This window comes from Phallusia mammillata, chromosome 8 (genome assembly GCF_965637545.1).
Source record: "Phallusia mammillata chromosome 8, kaPhaMamm4.hap1.1, whole genome shotgun sequence".
Lineage (NCBI taxonomy): Eukaryota > Metazoa > Chordata > Ascidiacea > Phlebobranchia > Ascidiidae > Phallusia > Phallusia mammillata.
The window spans coordinates 2,778,455-2,799,165 of NC_137259.1; the positions used below are offsets into that span (position 1 = coordinate 2,778,455).

At 34.4% G+C, this 20,711-nt stretch overlaps 6 protein-coding genes across 6 annotated transcripts; 5 read left to right on the plus strand and 1 right to left on the minus strand.

Annotated features, from left to right (window-relative positions):
- The first annotated feature begins 561 nt into the window (after nt 1-561).
- Nucleotides 562-2,575, plus strand: LOC145204182 (alpha-tocopherol transfer protein-like). Its single transcript, XM_080076642.1, has one exon. It carries the CDS (start codon nt 603-605, stop codon nt 1,449-1,451), a length of 849 nt encoding a protein of 282 aa, XP_079932768.1. The 5' UTR covers nt 562-602; the 3' UTR covers nt 1,452-2,575.
- On the plus strand, nt 2,549-4,476 carry LOC145204186 (alpha-tocopherol transfer protein-like). The gene has a single exon (XM_080076645.1). It carries the CDS (start codon nt 2,554-2,556, stop codon nt 3,385-3,387), a length of 834 nt encoding a protein of 277 aa, XP_079932771.1. The 5' UTR covers nt 2,549-2,553; the 3' UTR covers nt 3,388-4,476.
- On the plus strand, nt 4,462-6,538 carry LOC145204184 (alpha-tocopherol transfer protein-like). Its single transcript, XM_080076644.1, has 2 exons — nt 4,462-4,540; nt 4,945-6,538. Exon 2 carries the CDS (start codon nt 4,950-4,952, stop codon nt 5,784-5,786), a length of 837 nt encoding a protein of 278 aa, XP_079932770.1. The 5' UTR covers nt 4,462-4,540; nt 4,945-4,949; the 3' UTR covers nt 5,787-6,538.
- A 44-nt stretch (nt 6,539-6,582) lies between these two features.
- LOC145204183 (alpha-tocopherol transfer protein-like) lies at nt 6,583-8,464 on the plus strand. The gene has a single exon (XM_080076643.1). It carries the CDS (start codon nt 6,583-6,585, stop codon nt 7,420-7,422), a length of 840 nt encoding a protein of 279 aa, XP_079932769.1. The 3' UTR covers nt 7,423-8,464.
- On the plus strand, nt 8,429-15,869 carry LOC145204181 (solute carrier family 35 member F5-like). Its single transcript, XM_080076641.1, has 11 exons — nt 8,429-8,635; nt 9,059-9,217; nt 9,578-9,643; nt 10,313-10,442; nt 11,074-11,204; nt 11,636-11,805; nt 12,472-12,659; nt 13,077-13,236; nt 13,956-14,046; nt 14,668-14,816; nt 15,510-15,869. Exons 1-11 carry the CDS (start codon nt 8,504-8,506, stop codon nt 15,565-15,567), a joined length of 1,434 nt encoding a protein of 477 aa, XP_079932767.1. The 5' UTR covers nt 8,429-8,503; the 3' UTR covers nt 15,568-15,869.
- A 420-nt stretch (nt 15,870-16,289) lies between these two features.
- Nucleotides 16,290-20,364, minus strand: LOC145204187 (uncharacterized). Its single transcript, XM_080076646.1, has 8 exons — nt 20,036-20,364; nt 19,327-19,526; nt 18,591-18,754; nt 18,325-18,516; nt 17,962-18,088; nt 17,473-17,612; nt 17,307-17,407; nt 16,290-17,027 (listed from the first exon to the last, which is right to left on the minus strand). Exons 1-8 carry the CDS (start codon nt 20,279-20,281, stop codon nt 16,749-16,751), a joined length of 1,449 nt encoding a protein of 482 aa, XP_079932772.1. The 5' UTR covers nt 20,282-20,364; the 3' UTR covers nt 16,290-16,748.
- Nucleotides 20,365-20,711: the final 347 nt, after the last annotated feature.

Here is a 20,711-nt window from a genome sequence, read left to right on the forward strand (position 1 = left end):
GTCAAGGATTGTTTATTAAAAGTCAATAATTTTCAAAACATTTTTGTTGTATTTTATTTATTTACTATGTTCCGCATTAATGATCTTTTACGGTCACATGACTCATTGATAAGCAAAGCATTTGACAAAATTTCATTGTTGATGTAAATTGATCGAAAATTCTTAAATAATTTGCAAAACCTTTATGCAAGTTGTCAGTTGCTATAAAGCTTTATTCAATCACCTTAAAACAGAGCTTCTTAAAAGTGCGGATGTATATAATGTATGAGCTAGTCGAACGGCTATCGCTTTAAATGTGGCAATTATTTCGTAATTTTCTCCACGTTGACAATTAGTGCGGTCCTTATAAAGTCCAGATAACTGTCCTTGTTTGCGATTTTGTGTGATTTAGCGGCCAAATTCCTTTTTAGATACCTATTAGAAGTCGCGAACACAATATTGAATCAATTCAATTAAACGTTTTTTTTGTTTAACTAAGCTGACCACAAAAGAGTAACAAAAAGTACATCTGTCATGTATAACACAATAAAATGCCAACAACCGAATTTTTTTACAGATAGTCAGACATAAAAAGTAAAAAATTGTAAAATCTGATTTATGAAATGTGTGATATAAAGCGGTATGAATGTTCGCTGAGTCCGGCATTACTGGAGAAAGCTGCATTGGAACTAAATGAACCCAAAGATAATGAAAAACGATTGCAAGCTATCGACAAACTCAGGAGCTCATTTAACACTGAAAAATATGGTCCACTTGTGAGAAGCGATGATGCTTTTATTTTGCGGTTTCTTCGAGCCAAAAAGTTTAAACACGAAAAAGCACTAAAGTGTCTGCAAAATTATCATATGTTGCACAAAGACTTGAAGGAGGTGTTTGTCAAAGTCCGCAACCCTGTATCTCTCCAGTCGATCATGGACTCTGGGGTGTTTTATGTTGCAGAAGGCACCACAGATGACGGAGTAACGGTTATTATATACAGACCGGGATTGCTTGATCCTAAAAGTGATATCTACAACATTGTAGCCTATTTTATCCTCTGCATTGAAGTTTTACTAGAAAGTGAAGAATACCAAATCTGTGGTAACTCTACTGTTGAAGACTTGAAAAACTTTAATCTAAAGTTGATAACCAAACTGTCGCCAAGTGCTCTGAAAAAGATGAATTCTATTTGGCAAGATGCAATGCCTGTGCGCTTTAAAACATTGCATGTTTTGCATGAGGGTAAAGTCTTTGATGTGCTCTTTGCCCTGTTCAAACCATTCATGAAAAACAAGATTATAAAACGGATCAGAATGCATGGAACAAGATACAATGAAATGTTTAAAGATATAAACCCAAACTTGATTCCACCTTACATTGGCGGAACTGGCCCAGAACCAGATGTAGCAAATAGAAATTGGTGTGACAAAATAAAGGACAAACTCTGCAACATTTATTCTAGTGAAAAGTAAAATTTGCTTAGTTCTTACGTAAACTATTTAGCGATGGTAAAAAATTATTAGTTCATTGTACAGAATTTGTTTACTATAATAAGATGCTGTAGTCTTAGACTTTTCTTTCATATTTAGTGGGATATGAATATTTCTTGTTAAAATGAACATAAAAGGTCATAATACATAAAAATTCATGAAAGTGGTATATATCGTACTTAATACAGAATTTAATTTCAACAAAGTGAAGTGTTAAACTTGTTTGTGTCTGTGTTTACATTTTGCTGTGATGACAGGCTGGTCAATCATTTACCAGCGTTTACCAAGTTCATTGTGCTAAAGTTTATTGTGAGTTTCACCACTTTTTCTTTGCACCAGTCATTGCAGAATATTTGTCTAATCACCGGGCTTTGTCTGTTTTGTGTCTGTTAAGGTTATTATTAGAAGGTATCATGTAAACAGTTTTATTTTAGTAACATTTAAAGTAATTACTTATGACCAGGTGTCTGCATTTCTGTTTTGTTTGGCAATTTGTGCAATACTTAGTTCCTATTATTTGTATGTGCAAGACATTATAATGTGTCAGATGCAGAAAAAACTCTGCAAACTTTTTGTTGCTGAAAAGTGTGCTACATATTTACTTTGGATGTCCTATGGTTCTGTAATATGGCTCTGTTGTTCCAAACCAACTTTGTATATGTCTGTGCTGTTACTACTGTGGTTTTAGCAATACTGCTATAGTATTTTAGCAATATTGCTGTTGTATTTAACTAAATGTAGTTGTTTACCTAGTGTTTATGTAAAATACACAAGACGTTATTTTTTGTTTTAATGAAAACATCCCATCATTATTATATATATCCAGTTTTAAAACGTGTACCTCAAAAAATGTTCCATTTTCTAATAGCTGTGAAATGTTGTCTAATTTACTTCTAATATCTATTTGTTTGTATTATTTTATACCATTCCTTATTCAGACTATTCAGTTTCACAGCAAAATCTTGTGTTAAATTTACCTAAATGTGTATTATATTGTTAAATAATAATGGTTTATATTGCACAGAATTGTTTTGTCCTTCATTAGTTAGGCTGTATAACTTGTTGTGCATGAAAATATATAAATATGGAAGAACGTTATCACTTTACATTGAGTGATGAATTGTTGGAAAAAGCTGTGAAAGAACTCCATGAACCTAGAGATGACGAGGGAAGATGGGAAGCAATTGACAAGCTACGAGAAAGTTATGATTCTGAGAAATACGGCCCCCTCATCCGGTCTGATGATGCTTTTCTTTTAAGATTTCTACGAGCAAAAAAGTTTTCCCAGGAAAAGTCTTTAAACATGTTACAGAACTATCATAAAGTCCAGAAGCAGTACAAGGATGTTTTTGTGAAGGTTTCGAATCCAGCACTTATCCGACCGATTGTAGAACAAGGTGCTTTATTAATGCTTGACGGCAACACCAAGCAGGGTGCATGTTGCTTGTTTTACAGAACTGGGCTGTTGGATCCAAACGCAGATCCGTGGGATCTTACAGCCTATGGCATCATGTGTATGGAAAAAATGCTTGAGAATGAGCAATACCAGATATGTGGCATGGAAATTATTGAAGATTTTGCCGACTTTAGTCTCACTCTTCTGGCTAAAATGTCAACCTCTGTCTCAAAAATGAAGGGTGCCATGCAAGATGCAATGCCTTGCCGTATACGTGGCATTCATATACTCAACGAGGGCACTGTATTTGATTTGCTGATGGCAATTGCAAGGCCATTTATGAGGAAAAAGATCCTAGATCGTATTCATGTCTATGGTGCCAAGTATGAGTTGATGCACAAGCATATTAGCCCTGCTATTTTACCACCATATTTAGGTGGAACTGGTCCAGAACCTTCTGTTTTGTCAGAAAAATGGATTGATATTCTTACAGAAGATATGACCCAAGATACTCCTTTGTAAATGAACAAAATATTGGTATAAAATCTAATAACTGAATTTGTTTACTGTATAAAATTTAAATGTAGTAATATTTTGCCAATTTGTTGGTCAAATTTCTGATGTATTTTAAGTTTCTACCCTAATTTTTACCAAATTTAGAACTTTTTACTTAAAATCTATTTAAAATATTCTACCAACAGATCATAGTTGATCTAACAATGCATCTTTAGCCATTTTGGGCAATTTGTTTTATGTGTTATCATCACTGCTTAGCTTGTATAATATTTGCACTGCTTGCCTTAGATTACTGTTTAATATTTACTGAAATATAATCTATGCATAATATTTTGCAATTTAATCAAGTTTCTGTCGTGTTTCTATATCGCTTTAATTATGGTGGACTGAGCCATGCAAGATATAAGTGTTGTTATTTTGGATACCTGTAACTTTTCCAGTCATTTAAGTAATGCCTAGGGGTGTGCAACCTGCAGCCCACATGCCAATTGGGTAAAGGTTATATGGCCTTCAGAGACGCTTGGATTTCAAATGTACTGGCAAACGAGTCCAATGATTATTTATTTTTGAGCAGATCAATGCGCCTGGTGCTGTTTTTATGTGACCTGACAATAATATGGCTAGAATCAAATGCGAATTTTCCTTGTTAACTCAATATGGGCACATTTGGTATGCAACAAAGTAAAACCACCTTGAGTTTTATAAAGGTGCGATCTAATCATGGCAATTGTATTTGGCCCCACAGTGACAAAGGTTGCACACTCCTAGCCTAATTTAGGATGTGAAAATCTTTCTACCTTTATATAACTTGGTAGTTTTGTCATGCTAACCTGCCTTTGGTGAAAGTCAAAATTATTATTCCTGAAAGAATGTAAGAATATAAGGTTGGGGATGTGTTATAATAATACCCAGAACAGCAACTACCATTTGGCGAAACATAATTCGCACATTTTTACAGTGTTGCTTATTGAGTGCTTACCTGTTTACTGTGATTTATATTTGTACAATATGTTTTATGCAATCACTGTTTAGATTTAAGTGGCTTCTTTAGTAGTAATCATGGTTCTTAAATGCAATATTTTTTCATTTTGCAGATTATAAGTTACTGGATTGCTTAAATTAGTAACATTTTAAACTTAATTTGGACACAGAAAAACAGGTATGTTTGGATATGATATGCAAACTATTGATTTTATGACATTTGAAAAGACTGGATTTTTAAATTTTCTATTACAGAAAAAGTTTACATGATGTGTATTCTTGTACTTACTCAAGGGGTTCAGACTGTTTTACAATAATTTCAGTTATTATTTGGCCAAAATAGTTTAAAAATTGATTAATGATGTATTGTGGCAACCGTTATTTAATTTTGCTCTTCTAAAACATTATCGAAAGTATCATTTCTTCTCTCTATTTTTTGCTACTTGCCTCTAAAATAAGTGTAAAATTTTGTTTGTAAAAAAACAGTGGCCTGTGCAGTGCTGTTCTGTAATTATATATAATATGATTATATATAATACAGCTTGTAATTAAATATTTATAAGGTTTTTTCCTTTTTTGCAGCACCAATGTCTGAAAGGTACAAATGTACTCTAAGTCCTGAGCTTTTGGAGAAAGCAGTCACTGAGTTGAATGAACCAAGAGACAACGCTGAGCGGTTAAAAGCCATTGATGAACTAAAAGCAGGCTATAAAGAATCAAAATATGGACCATTAGTTAACAACAGTGATGGTTTTCTCCTACGTTTCCTAAGAGCTAAAAAGTTTGACCAGAAAAAGGCTTTAAATGCCTTGCACAACTATCATGACACCAGGAATAACTTCAAAGAGGTTTTTGACAAAGTGAACAACCCAGTTTTGTTAAAAGATGTGTGGAACTGTGGTGTTATGGTCGCCATTGAGGGTGCTGGCAAAGACGGGTCTTGTGTTGTATTAGAACGTGCCGGAAAAATACAGCGAGGCATGGATGTCTACGATCTAACAGCCTATGGTGTATTAATGATGGAAAAACTGCTTGAAAATGAACAAAATCAGATATGTGGCATGCAAAGTGTCGATGACTTAGCTGATTTCAACATAAGCATTCTCACAAAAGTTTCACCGGTAGCTCTATCAAGAATGAATGCAATTTGGCAAGATGCTATGCCACTGCGTATTAAGGCAATGCACATGTTTAACGAAGGCACTTTCATGGACGTACTAATGGGTTTACTGAGGCTTATGCTAAAGGAGAAATTAATGAAGAGAATCCATTTGTACGGCAAAGACCCTTCAAAGATGACAGATTTTATTGACCCAACCAAGTTACCCCCTTCGTTTGGAGGTACTGGGCCCCCGATTGATGAAATTATTGAAACTTGGAATGAACGAATGTCCGAGGCATGGTCTGAGGACACCCGTTTGTGACCTGTGAAGGCATATATATATATCCTATGTAGTATGATGCTTGTTTGTGCAATCATTTTTGAGCTGACAAAATTGAGTTCCGGGCATTTGCAATTGTTTGAGGGAGGTTTTTGTTGAATTATATAAAAAAAGTTATTTTTTTTCAGGTTTAAAAACCAAAAAGAGTTCCTTTCGGTATGTAATTTGTTTTAGGTCCAATATGAAACCTAAAATGAAATTTCTACGACTTCTGATTCTAAGCACTCACAAATGGTAGAATGACTTGATAAAAAACATATATCATTCATTTGCATTCATTGGCCAGTAGTATCTGTGTGGTCACCACTACTGCTTGCCATTGCAATTTTTGTGTGTTTAAACTGCTAGGCATTGCTGATTTTGTTGTATTTAAGCTACTGGGCAATATTTTTTTCTGAATTGAAATTTGCACAAGGGTTGTTCCAATGCCTATATGCTGTAGTATGAATTACTGTTGCTTAATCACGCCATAAGTGAAGGTATTGTTTTATTTAGTATATATACAATGTTGATGCAAGTATAACTTGGCACTTGGTAACCAAAACGTAAATGCATCACTAGCTCAACTCAGGATAAAATCTAGTTCACAATTGTACTTTGTTTGGTGCACTTTGAGGTGCCACTTTTTTTTCCTGTTTCTTGCTATATTTTTTGCAATGTTCATCTGTACAGGCTGGTATGTTGCTGACATGTTTACTATATGTCAGTTATGTTTAGAATTTTTTTCTAAGCAGGTTTTAGCTAGTTTTTGTTGTACTGTAATTGTGTTGTGTTAAGTATGTCTGAAAAACGATATGAATTCACTTTAAGCCCTGAGCTTCTAGAAAAGGCTGTTACGGAGCTGAATGAGCCTAGAGACAATACTGAACGTCTTAAAGCTATTGATGAACTAAAAGCTAACTATAAAGAATCAAAATATGGCCCACTACTAAGTACTGAAGATGGCTTTCTACTGCGATTTTTAAGAGCCAAGAAGTTTAACCAGAAAAAAGCCTTAACTGCGCTGCACAACTATCACGAAGCAAGACAAAACAACAAAGAGATTTTTGATAAGGTAAACAACCCAATTTTGCTGAAAGAAGTGTGGGACTGTGGTATCATGGTTGCCGTTGAAGGTGCTGGCTTGGATGGGTCTTGTGTTGTCTTAGAACGAGCCGGTCTTATTAAGAAAGGCATGGATATCTATGCTTTGACAGCTTACGGAGTTCTGACAATGGAAAAGCTTCTTGAAAATGAGCAACATCAAATATGTGGGCTTCAAACCATGGAAGACTTGGAAAATTTCAACATAAGTATTATCACTAAAGTTTCGCCGATTGCTTTGGCAAAAATGAACTCTATTTGGCAAGATGCAATGCCTCTTCGCATCAAGGCAATGCACATGTTTCACGAAGGCACTATCATGGATATACTGATGACTCTGTTCAAGCCATTTTTAAAAGAAAAACTTGTAAAGAGAATTCATATGCATGGCAACAGCTTTGAAAAGGTCCAGAACATGGTGGACACAACAAAATTGCCCCCATGTTTTGGTGGCACTGGTCCTTCAATCGACACTATAGCCTCGGAGTGGAATGAAAAAATGAAAATGGCATGGTCAGAGGATACATATTTGTAACGAATGTAGTTTTACTACAATCAATATTACCATAGACGCATTATCAGTAAATTTGTCGAAACATTTGTTCGCAAGACATAGTTTTGTAGCTGTTAGTCATATTTGTTATATATTTTAGGTTCATTTAGTTTTTGCAGTCGTTCCATTGTCTAGCAGTATGCTCATGCTTAAGGCGAATATTTTTGTTATTATATTATATTGATAGATTTGTCATCAAAAATATGCATGTTTTGTTAAAGCGGTACTTAAACTGTTAATAACTGTAAATGAATTGGGAATGTGGGTCAACTGTCTGTAATGTTTAGATGACATCAACGCTTTTTGTGACTCATATAGGGGTGATGTTGTCATGTGTTTGTTTCCAAAATATAACTACTGGCTTGAATTCATTAAGAAGTAAAGCATGTTTAAAGTAATTCTGCAGTTAATACTTTGGGGTTTTGAAAGTGTTCACATATAGTTTATTGCTACGAACCAATTGTGCTTGTGGTAGAGTTTTCTTTACGATTGTTATAATTTAACCTTCTCTAAAATATGTGACAACTTGCAGTTTTAAACAAACACTGTTATGTAATAATGTTGTGCAGTTAATTGTCAGGCATTGTGTAACTCATTTGTCTGCGCTTAGTGTATAAATGCTTCATTTGAGTATTGTATTATGTGTTACTGTCACATTAGAGCAAGAAAAGTGCACTATATATGATATCTTTAAACACTGTACTTCATGTTTATGCATTATACTTTATGTTTATGCACTGTAAACTTTGTTGCTTAGCCATTAAACCTCGGTAAAACCGGATTTGTTTAACCCGGATCTTTGACTAATTCAGACAAAACTTACAAATGATTTGTAATGTGGTAAGGCTTTAACTAATCAACATCACCTAATCTGGGAAATTTTTTTGGTGCAAATGGAGACCGAGGGTTACTGTATTTTAGTCCGTCATATTATTATTATTATTCGTTTCATGTGCCTTTTGTAAGTTCAATATGCGATTATGCAAAAATGATTTACTAATTGAACGCCTCTTGTCATTTTTAGCCCACTAAGTTACTATTTTAAATGTTTTTATAACTTAAAATGCCTGTCGCTGAAGATGATCCCACTATCAATTCACAAGCCCCTACAAGGTCAAAGTCAAAGTTTTGCTTGGGAATATTCTTGCTTCTTCTGGTTGACATCTTGTGGGTGGCATCATCAGAAGCTTCGGAGGTTCGTAAATTGGCAAAACACGTTTTTTTGTCATTTTTCTTGAAATACAATTTTAGGACATAGCTCAGTTTTGTTTGCAACCAGCGATATGGTGGAAATTTCAAGTCATTTTTTCATCCATAGTATGTGATCTGTCATTGTTTATAGTTTTGTAAGTGAACTACCCTTAGAATGTTGATCAGTGCTAGAAGCCTTTGTGAAGTGCACAACAATGATTTAACTATGTAAGTCACAAAATTAAACAAAGCCTACCCATGGTTGTTAAAGTTTACAGCGAGGGGTAAATTTCTTTACTAGATTTTGTAAATCATCAACTAACGGTCAATTCGCTTGCTTGTACAAAATTTTGCTGCTGATAGCACCAAGAAAAGCACAAAGATTTTTAAACCAAGTATCATTCTCAGGTGTTTGTTTATTTTTCAGTATTTGTTCCAAGACATCCATTTTAACAAACCTTACATGAGTACGTACATAAAAACCTCAATGTTCTCTATTTATCTGCTTGGTTTTATTATTTTTCCATCATGGCGGAGACAATGTATTCGATGTGCTTGTGACGATTACCCTGGTCAATACCAACTGGTAAGACTGACAAAATTAGTTGTATTGGACTTTTGTTAAAAAAATATGTTTATGTTTAACTTGGAAAGATATCCGTAGACTTTCTATCATTTTTAAATTGGTGGTTGCAAAATAATCCTGTTTTAATTGAAATATATATATTCATTATTTCATTACCATCAATTTTTATATTTTTAATACCATCAATTTGTTTGATATTAAGTCCATTTTTTTATCATTTATAAAGTTAAATTGACAGTAAATTGACAAAGATTTTTGTAGTTCTATTCAGTGTAAAATGCTAAGATTTTCTTCACTAAAGTTTTCCAATTTTCTGTGTTACTAATTAAAATGTTGTAAAGATTTTGAATTTTGTTAAAGATTGGCGAAACAGACACAGAAGACACAGATACAGAGGGTGGAGATTTCCAAATAAAGGATTCTTTGGTAGGTAATATACCTGCAAAGCATTGGCAAAAACTGTACATGTCTTTTCACCAAGCATGGCAACACTTGGCTATTATGGCGTTACATATGTATGATGTACTGATAGCTGTGATATCACACATTTATGATGCAATTTAGAATCGATTCTTTGCTGTATTTTAGTTGTTGCCATGAAATTGATATGCACATTGTGTTTTTATAAATCACATCTCAAGGTCAAAGCAGTAGCTTCATATCCCACATGAATTTGTTTTGACAAATTGTTCTGCACAGATGAGAAATTGTGACTTCCTTTTTTTAATTTCCTGATGCTACATATATTTGCCTTCAGTGGTGGGATTAAAATTTTTTGTCAGCCGGTTCTATCACAAAAGTCATATTTGTCAGCTGGTTCTGTTACAAAAGTCCATTGACTAGTGTGCTAACCAGTTCGCTGAACTAGTAATGCTAACCAGTTCGCTGATCTCATAAAATTTTGTGGGACGGTTCTATAAAATCGGTGTGAACCGGCTGAATCCCACCACTGTTTGCCTTATGGTTTGTTCCAGACGTTCTTCAAATTGTGTAAGTTTTTTGTAAGATTTGTGTTTTTTGGTGGTTATGTATGTCCCAGATTTTTCGTTCCCGTTTGGCGGTTCTATGTAATATCCATCTGTTATTTGTTTTCAGGGTGAATCGATGTACGTTCCTGCAAACCTCCCCTCTGCATCAGAAATAGAAAGTGGTGATGATTCAGAGCAAAGGAAATCAGGGAACAAAGTAAAATTCAGTAACCTTATGGAAGTGAAACACCTTGATGGTAAATATGAAAGGCACATTGTGTGCATGAGACTTTGTGTCGCTATGTTTTTTATCACCAAGCTAAAAAAGACAATTTTCACTTTGTGGATTGCAAACATGAATGTTTTGCGATTTCTAAACTGGATTTGAACAATTTACATTGCCTTAAGCATTGTTTTACTTCTTATAATAGTTTGAATAACTGTCCCATATCCAATGCTGCATATTTAGTAGGGATGGTCCAAGCATCACTGTTTTTGATGCTCGGTGCTCAGCAGTTGCACTAACTGACCTGAGCATTAAATATGCATATTCATGTTAACGAAGCTCTTGGAAAGCATGTTCAAAGGTATCCAAAAAAAGACTGCTTTTTTACATGCATTAGATGTGGAAACATATACTTCTGGGGTCTGTGAAGCGTAATACACCACTGGTGACATAAGGGACTGTGAAATGCTACAAAACTAGTGTGGAATTATAAATGTTTGTGATGTCACAATTTACCGAGCGTGCATTGAGCGTTAACATTAGAGTTGTGCTCGGCCAAACAGAACGTTTGCAGTTTGGGTCCATTCCTAATATTTTGTTTCGAATGATACAAGATACTGATACTTTTGGAACCGCATAATCATAATACTTATTGCTTCCAGTTTCTGAAGCTGACCAAATAGCTCGGATGAACTACAGCGCTGCAGCTCGAGCAAAATTAATGTGCAAAGCTAGAGAGGGGAATCTAACTGTGCAACAAGTTTTGAGGATAAGCTCCATGTTTGCAATTGTGGTATGTATTTATTTATCACATCTTTTGATAAAAATTTGTTACCTAAATTACATTATTTGGAACAAATAGGGTTTTAATTGTCATGCTTCAACAATAAAGAAGAAAAACATATTTTGTGTAGTTGGTTTTGAACACAGTTTAGGGGGATGTAACAACATTTTAAAGAATCATGTCTTAGCTGACAATTTCAGACTCGATTTGATGCCATATTTTGGGGGCGAAATTGATATCCACAGTGGCTTGTATTACGAGATACATAGACTGATTTGAGTGTGCTGAAATAGTTGACTAATATATGTCAAATGTGTAACTGGAATTGTCTGTTCCAGGATTTCTACACTAGTATATCTTTAACATTTTTAAGAATTGGTAAAAAAGTGAATTGAATATGCAAAGCTTTCAACAAAAATAAAACTGTAATATTTTTACAGTTTTTTCTTGGCAATGTCGCATACCAGGAAGCGTTGAATGTAACAGACATGGCTGTTGTGAATATCATGTCATCTATGTCGGGAGTCTTCACTCTTATTCTCGCTGGAATGTTTCCTTCAAGGCCAGCCGACCAGTTTTCGTTGACAAAGTTTTTGGCTATTCTTGTCTAGTAAGTTCATTATCAGATGTTATATTTTCACTGTTTGTTGTGTCAGACTCTATTACAAGCCAACTTGTTCAGCAAAAGGCTGATTTAACAACTTTGCATGTGCGTTTTGCTTATATGAAACCTAAAGTAATATACAGTGCAGCACATATTTGTCAACCTTTTATGTAACTTACAAGTTCGGGAAATCTTTATTTCCAGGCTGAAATCAGTGTTGACAGTGTTGTAAAAACAAATAATTTCGGTAAAAAGCATCTTTTATGTAACTCAAGATGATATGAAAAGGTGTAACTGATGTGGCACCTCATATCACTAATAATGGGATGAGCATTTGTCGAAACATTTGAATAACAAAGCATGTTGTAACAAAGCATGTTTTATGTATATTTGACCCATTGATTTGCTCATGAAATACAGTACAGTATATTGAACATACTGATATATATTTTTGGACAAAATTACTTTTTAGAATCTTGTTTGTCATATTTTATTGAAATTTGTAACCTGATAAAACACAAACAATGCATTATATGTCAATTGGTTTAAAAAATCAAAAAAATAACAAAAACTTTTTTATACAATCCACAAGTAAAAAAATGTGGGCTGTTTTAAATAGCTTTGTTCAAGCCACCAATAACTGTGACAATAATCCCACTTGTATGATTCCAGTGTTGGTGGACTCGTCATGGTATCACTTGGTGCCGGAGAACAAGTTGGAAATCATTTTGTTTTGTCGAATCACCTTCTTGCAGGAATTATGTGGTCGTTATTAGGATCATTCTGTTACGCAGTTTATCTTGTTTTCTTACAAAAATCTGTCGGTACTACAGGAAAACTTGATGTTCCTATGTTTTTTGGTGAGTTTTCTTCCTTAATTTTCAACAATTTTTATTCCACTGGAGCAGTGGTTCCCATCCTTTATTGACAACTTTCTTCTTTAACAATCAAAACATTTTTATTTCTCTCTAATATACTACGTTGAAGATGCTAAATTATGCAAAGATCGTTTTAATTGGGTCTTTTATCAACTTAACATATCATATTATCAGAGCTTATGTGTCTACTTACAAACCACATGTAAAAAATAGCATAAATTCCTCATTTCGAAGTTCCTTGTTGGTAGGGAACCACTGCACCAGGGTATTATCTGGATAACAACTAAATGCATTTCAAAACACAAACTTTTTAATTCAGTGGTTCTCAAATGCTTGAAGCTTGTTGCTCCACAAAACTATTTTTTGTTTTTAAGTTTGCTTTATTTTGATCTTTTCCAGGTTTTGTTGGATTGGTTTGTTTTTCATTACTATGGTCAGGAATGGCAATTTTGCATTATCTCCGACTGGAAACGTTCCAACTTCCGAACAAAACTGAGGCTATTCTACTTGTTGTGAACGGTTTGGTTGGAACTGTGTTATCTGAACTGTTTTGGTTGTGGTAAGTTTTTATTAAAATAAGCTACACAATAGTTACATTTAAATATCTTTTCCAGAAATATTGTGCAAAAAAGTCTGGCATTAAAAACATGTACCCTGTGTGCAGTGGTGGGATTCAATTTTTTTGTCAGCTGGTCTATCAGAAAAGTCATATTTTTCTGTGGGTTATGTTACAAAAAGTCCATTGACAGTTACCAGTAATGCTAACTGGTTCGCTGAAGTTTGTGAGACGGTTCTATAAAACTGGTGCGAACCGGCTGAATCCCACCACTGCCTGTGTGTAACTTTTTACAAGGATTACATTTAAAAATTAGCTGTTTTCAGTACACTTTATTTAGATGAAAGCAATCAGGCATCACAGCAAGTAACAAACGTTTTGGAACCAGCTAGACCAGTGGTTCTCAAACTCGGTTTTCGCGGCCACATGCGGCTCCCAACTACTTATTTTGCGGCTCGCACCAGACCTCAGAAAACCACCAAACATTGCTATTTTAGCTTTCAAAGTCATCTTCTTTAGTGATTTTCTCAAGGTTTCATTTTTGTGGCTCCCTACACACTTAAAAAATACCATTTGGCCCTGACAATAAAAAAGTTTGAGAACCACTGAGCTAGACTTATAAGACCTTACAAATTAGAGCAGTGTGCGCTTTACTTACCTTTCATACAATTTTGTTTGAATTACCGTGAATGTTTGTTAACTTTACATATACTATTTGACAGGGGTTGCATGTTTACCTCATCTCTGGTTGGAACCATGGCATTGAGCTTCAATATTCCTCTCAGTATTCTGGTCGATATAATAGTGAGAAAGGTAAAAGTATGTTTGTAATGTTATTGCTAATACATTATGCATGTTGGCTATCAGCACCGGTTTACACACACGTTTTGAACACAGAACATTTAACAAACCTAAAACCAAGACAGTACCAAAAGATGAACAGGTTTTTATGTTTACTGTCTAAATATGTTTTCTTTTCCCTGTAGCAGGGTTTGACTGTCATTTTACTAAGTTTGTTTGTTTGTTGTAAAAGTTGAAAAAAATATAAAATAAGGATTTAGGTCAAAAATAAAGACATTTGTATATGACTTGATTTGTAACTTAATTTTAAGCTCTCTGAGGCAATTGGAATATATGGCGCAATATTTTATTGTTTACATTTAGGCAGTGGTGGGATTTAAACTTTTTGTCAGCTGGTTCTATCACAAAAGTCATATTTTTCAACCGGTTTTGTCACAAAAAGTCCATTGACAGTAACTAGTAATGTTAACCGGTTCGCTGATCTCATAAAATTTCATGAGACGGTTCTATAGAACCGGTGCAAACCGGCTGAATCCCACCACTGCATTTAGGTAATGTTTATAACTTCCAATATTTTTAACAAGTCATGTTCAAAATATACAACCAATGCATTGTTTTGATTTATATTCACAGGAACACTTTACTTGGCTTTTCTACATCGGTGTGATACCAGTTTTTGTATCATTTATATTTGTTGCATATTTGTCGCACAAATCTCAAGGTGACCCGATTCGACACTGGATTTGTAAATGTTGTCGATGCTGTTGTTGTTCCTGCAGACAGTGAGTGTGAGTTCTGGTTTGTTGACTAAAGTTAAACAACATTTTTTCATTCCTTTGAATAAATTCTTTACACATACAGTTCTTTGTTTTCATTTTTATCCTTCGTAGATGGGCAATGCTTGAATGCATTATGCTCATAATGAGGCCACCATCATGTTGTATGTCTTTGTTTCAAATCCGTTGATTTTTATTTCACTTCATTATTTTGGCTTGGGTAGTAAGGAGCCACTGGGTTTGAGTGATTTTGCTTAAGTTTCTTGCTCAGGGAAACACTAGTGGCTGAGACAGGAATAGAACCCACAGCATTGTGAACAAAAGGCGGTTGCATTAGCTGCTTGGCCATCTTTGCAGAGCAATTTGATCGTTATTAACCCAAACCTATATGCCCTGCTGTTCAAAAAAAGTAAAATGACAAGAATGAAAACATTATCTTTTGGACTGCATCAACTCGTTTGACTAGTTAGCATGTGGCCAATTACATCCTTCATTGTTTAAAATGTGCTGCATATTTTAGTTATTTCTGTTTGTGAATTTTCATTTACAGTTTTGACTAGAATAAGGTGCCTTGAAAAAAATCAGTTTATAGCAATTTTTTGGTTAAACGTTCTGATGAACTGTTTGAAATTCGAAGCACAAGTTTAAACTGTATGCTGTTTAATCTATGACATAAAGTGCATCTGTTTTTGTTTTTAGAAAAAAGAGTCCACTTTCGGAACAAGAAATTCCATTAACTTTAGTAACAAGGACATGACACAATTTGAAAGAAAGTAATTCCAACACAATTGTGAGCTGTATTTACACCTTTCTTCTACAGACATCATATGTGGTGCTTCTGGTCTAATTAAAAAAATACACACACACACACTGCTATGCCTAAAAGTGTCCGAAACTGCTGAACGTTTTATGTTTTATTTCTGTTGCAATATGTACCTATGTTGTCGCACTTCCTACATTTTCCACTGAAAACTTTATCGCATGAAGGATTGCAAGTTGTTATGTGAACTTTTATTCGGTGTTATTCCTGTGATTTAAAAATAAACCCATTTTAATGTTCATAGCCTATTGAAATATCGAATCAAGCTGATCTCCCAAACATCCACTGTTTTCATGACTGATTCCAGTAATGATTGTATCTTAGCTAGGTTTTAATATTGAAGACCTCTTCAATGTGTACTGCAACTTAAAAGTTTGTTTAAAGTGCAAATGTTGTGTTTGGTGAACACATGTTTATTTTTTGTTCATACTTGGCACTTACACCAAATTTTTGAACAAAAAAAGGTTTTGTTGAGCTGTATGTTTATGCAAACACTTTCATTTTTTTAAATTATAGAAAGTATGTCAACTTGATCTAACAAATGTGCCAAGGCAAAGATTCCTCACTTTTTCCCCACTGACTTGGCAAATGCATCATTTCAAAAGGTTATCAAACAATAATAGGGTGCCTAATTTTCAAAATTACTGAAGTATTAAAACTTTGCCTTTTAGCATTTTTTATTCAAAAGTATAAAAATAGGATCATAACAAACCACAAAAATGTAAAAATAAACTTTTCAGTGACAGCACTGCGAATGAAGCAGCAATCCTAGATATAGTTGCTTAACATAAATGTGAAATAAAATAGCAGTTTGCAGTTCAAGGGACAAAATAAATGTGAAGTGTATCAATTAATGTTGTATAAAATCACACAGTGAAAATTGTGCACAGAAATGAAACATTTTGCAACAAACAAAAAAACAGAAACTTTTGACTAATTTTAAATGCATTTGGGTTTCTCTATTTTTGGTTTTGAATTGTAAGACCACATTAATGTATAGGATATGCAATTCATGGTATAGCTGTTGCAGAAAATGTTGATAATTGCACGTTTTCCATCAAAAAGATGGAAATTTTGTGACGAACTGAGGCAGAATGGACAACCGACCTCAAGGAATGCTAATCTCCCAATCGGAGTACGAGCAAATCGTTAAAGAGGTTTCCTGAAGTATCCATCCCTCCAAATATGAGGCAAACTGGAACCGTGCCGTCAATTTTATCATCAGATATTGTCACAGACTCCAGTCTGTCGCCAGCTTCTTGCACTTCATCAGAAATTGATGAGTACCAATCATCGAGTGCTACAATCTGAGGTCTAGAGCTTGAAGATTCACCGTTGCTTGTTGAAACTTGAGCTGTCCCATTTGTTTCTGCACTTTGCGTAGGCAGGTCTCGTGGCTGTAAATAACAGACATTTAATTTTTCTGGATAGCAATAGCCTAAACAAGCATTCAAGCACTGGCATTTATGTAACATACATTTATGTTACGCATTGCTCCAGTTTTTAGTTTACACATTACCATTTGCAGGGTTCCCGCGAAATTTTTGTTTATAAATTCCATGACTTTTCCAAAACTTTTCAAGAAAAAAAACACATTGGATCCATTGAAATATGTATAGTTTTGCACAAGAAATGATGCAGTTATTTCATGTCATTAGCAATACCAGACTACTCACCGTTTTCTTGACAATGGGAAGATGTGTAACAATCATGGAGTGGTCCAATCTTGGCGCTGGTGGAGCACAATCAAACTTTAACTTCGTCCAAGTTAACGATTCTGAAATATAAAAGATTATTACCATTCTTTTACGTTCTGATGTAGGTCAGTCCTTCATTAATTACCTGTATCCAACTGGTACATATCATCTAATGCTCCTTCTAGAGACAGACCTCCTAATATAAAAATCTGATCTTCATATGATACAGCCGAGTGTGCAGCTCTTGCACTTGGTACATCACCATTTGCTTGAAGCTTCAGGCAACTGCGCATAATTGGGGATGTTAATTGTACATTTGTTTCGAACAGACAACTTATTAGATCAGGGTTAATCATGAGGTGACTTTTTATGGCATGACAAATGATTTGTGAGTTCATATTCAGGTATTTTTTAACGTTAGTCACACTGATGCATCACTTGTTATTGGTGTGTTATGGGGTAACAGCCCTAAAAACCAATATCCACGCCTAATTTTGTCTGTTTTTTTGATTGATATTTGAACCAGTTGGTACAAACTACTATTACACACAAAATGTTGGCATGCTGGGTCATTATAATTTAACATTATGGCAATGAAAAGGTTGCCGACCACTGTATTAGATGCAAGACTTACGTGAAGTGTTTAACATTGATTTTATGAAGGTCTTTGTGAAATGTGGGGCCAGACATTCCTCCGTGGATGTACACGTAATCTCCATTCATTACCATTGCGTGACCATGACGTGCGTTCGGCAGTTTACCTAAATTGACAAAAAAGTTTTAAAACATTGCATAATGGCAAAAAATGTCCTTAGAACCACGGAGAGGTCATTAAATGTTTTGAGGTTAGTGAGCAACACTAATTAGTTCATGCTTAGTTAGGTATGACCTATTTTCTATTTTGTAACAACAGAATTGTGATTGCACATTTTATTGCCAAAAACCTAAATTTGACTTTTTACACAGTTTATGCAGTTTTATTGTTAAGTTTTCATACCATGTAGCTTTGGTTGTTCCCACGACTTTTTTTCCGCATTAAAAATATGTAAACTTAGGTCAGGTACGGGATTTGATCCTTGATGTCCACCACTCCAAACATAAAGACAGTTGCCACTAGAGGCAGCAGAATGTAGGGTCCTGGGAGTCGGACACTGACCAGCACATTGCATAGTTTCGACGTTCCCAGTTTCTACAAATATTTGTGACATTAGTGTTAGGAAGGTTACATACTAATGGTGAACAAACACTTTGGCAGGTTTGTACCTCTGTTCATAGTTTGAATTGTGTTGAGGTTGTTGTTTTTGGTTGCACCTCCGAACAGGTAGATGTGACCTTGATCGCAGGTTGGGATGAAAGCACAGTGTTCATATCTCGCGTCATATTTACTGTGGGAAACTTTGGACCAGGAATGTTGGGCACAGTTAAATCTACAAAATAACATTTATATAAATATATATGTTAGTTGTTTCCTTCTTTGCATTCTATGTCTCCACTTTTGTACACAAATCAAAGCTAGTTTAAAATTTTGCAGCAAATCTTGTAGGTCTATCCTTCCCAGCATAGGTACGTTGGCAGAAAGGTACATTGTTATGTTTAGTGTTTCTGTGTTTATTCATCACCATGCTTAATGTGGTTTGTTCCATACCAAAATCATTTTCTCAACCACATTTAAACTTTCTACATTTTCTAGTTTTTCATCTATTGTTGCTTGTTATTAAAAAGTAATACTTCGATAATGTTACTAATCACTTACTGAGCATATTTATGCAATTGATTGACAACAGATAATCAAATTGAAAATCAAACATCATATTCATAAACTTATTTCTGGGTTTATGATAGTTGAATAATACATTATAGAATGCAAAAGGGTTAACTTATTGTTACAAAAAATCAAAATTGCAACTTTGGTGTAATTTTCCTTTAAACATTTGATGTATTATCCTATTCAGATTTTTTTGCAAGGAAGCAAATTTACAATCTTTCTCAGATTCTTTACCTGTATAGATCACTGTAAGCTGTAGACGGGTCAGCACCTCCAATGATAAAAACTTTGTAGTCATCCGTTGCTACACAAGCTTGTCCTACTCGGCAACATGGTGCATAAGGAGCCGATAGGACATACCACAATTTGTCATTGGGGATATCACCACTTTCCAAAATGGGATGTAACTCCATAAAAAGGCCTACAGTTGTGTCCTAAATGTAATGTAAATTTACACAATCATAAATTGGCATGGTACTTGTTATGACATTGATATGTAATGTACTGCAGTTTTATAAAGTCCAATTAAGAGCAGGATTTACGAAAATCAACAATGTTGTTATTATTACTCTAGTGCTGGAATGGTGGCAAAATTTGCAAGATCTTATTGATGCAGCATAATCAATTTCAGGTGCACATAAAAATACAACATTTTGAGGCACAAATGTTTTTTTCCTATCATTTGTTTTGTGAATTTGAAACAACAATGGCAGCACAAGTGGTTCGAAGATTGCAAAAAACTTAATTTTCTAGAAAAGCAGATCGAAATATGTGCACAAAATAAAACAAAAACTGAGCAGCATCGGAAAAAAACTAAAAACTTCAAATGTAGCACTTTCACATTTGAATTTATTGTTTCACAGGCTATTCCAAAGCCTTGCATGTTGTTTTTTCACATTCCCGGTGCTTGAGTTATTGTTTCATCCTGCACTTGTTGAATTACAGTAATATTGTCCCCTTTCAACATGATACGTCCCAAAGGCTTTCTTGAATTCCTCTTTAAATGAACTTCTTCAGCATCGTCCAATACCAAGTTCATGTACTCGTCGAAACCAACGATGTGCCCCTCGATTCGAAGATTGACTTGCTCGTATACCCAAATAGAAACACGGGACCGATTTTGCAAGTAACGGAAGATTAGGTTGATGGGCTGAACCATAACCTTCTGAACTTTTTGCTTGTACGCCATTTTTCAGCTTTGATTTTGTTACAAGTAAATTACTTTAGCAAGCAAAATACAAAACCTGTAATGTTACAAAAAAACAAATACTAAAAAATAGGATACAAAATAAAGCAGTCTAACAAACACATCAGAAAAATGTTGAAACAACAAATTATATGGATTAAAGCACTAATGTTTAAAAGTAAAAACAATAATTCCCCCTTTTACTTAACAAAACATATTTTCTTTGCCGAAACTTAAAATTAAAATTTCCGAAATCAAACGTTAGTCGTTCATTCAAAATTATCCCATGCGTTGAAATTTAGGGTTGCCTAGGTAATTTGGTGAAATTTGAATAAAAAAGCAATTTTACTGGTGTAACTATTAAATTGTGAATGTAAAATAATTTATATCATATAATTGTTTTAAAATAGCATACATAGGTAATTAAATTGGT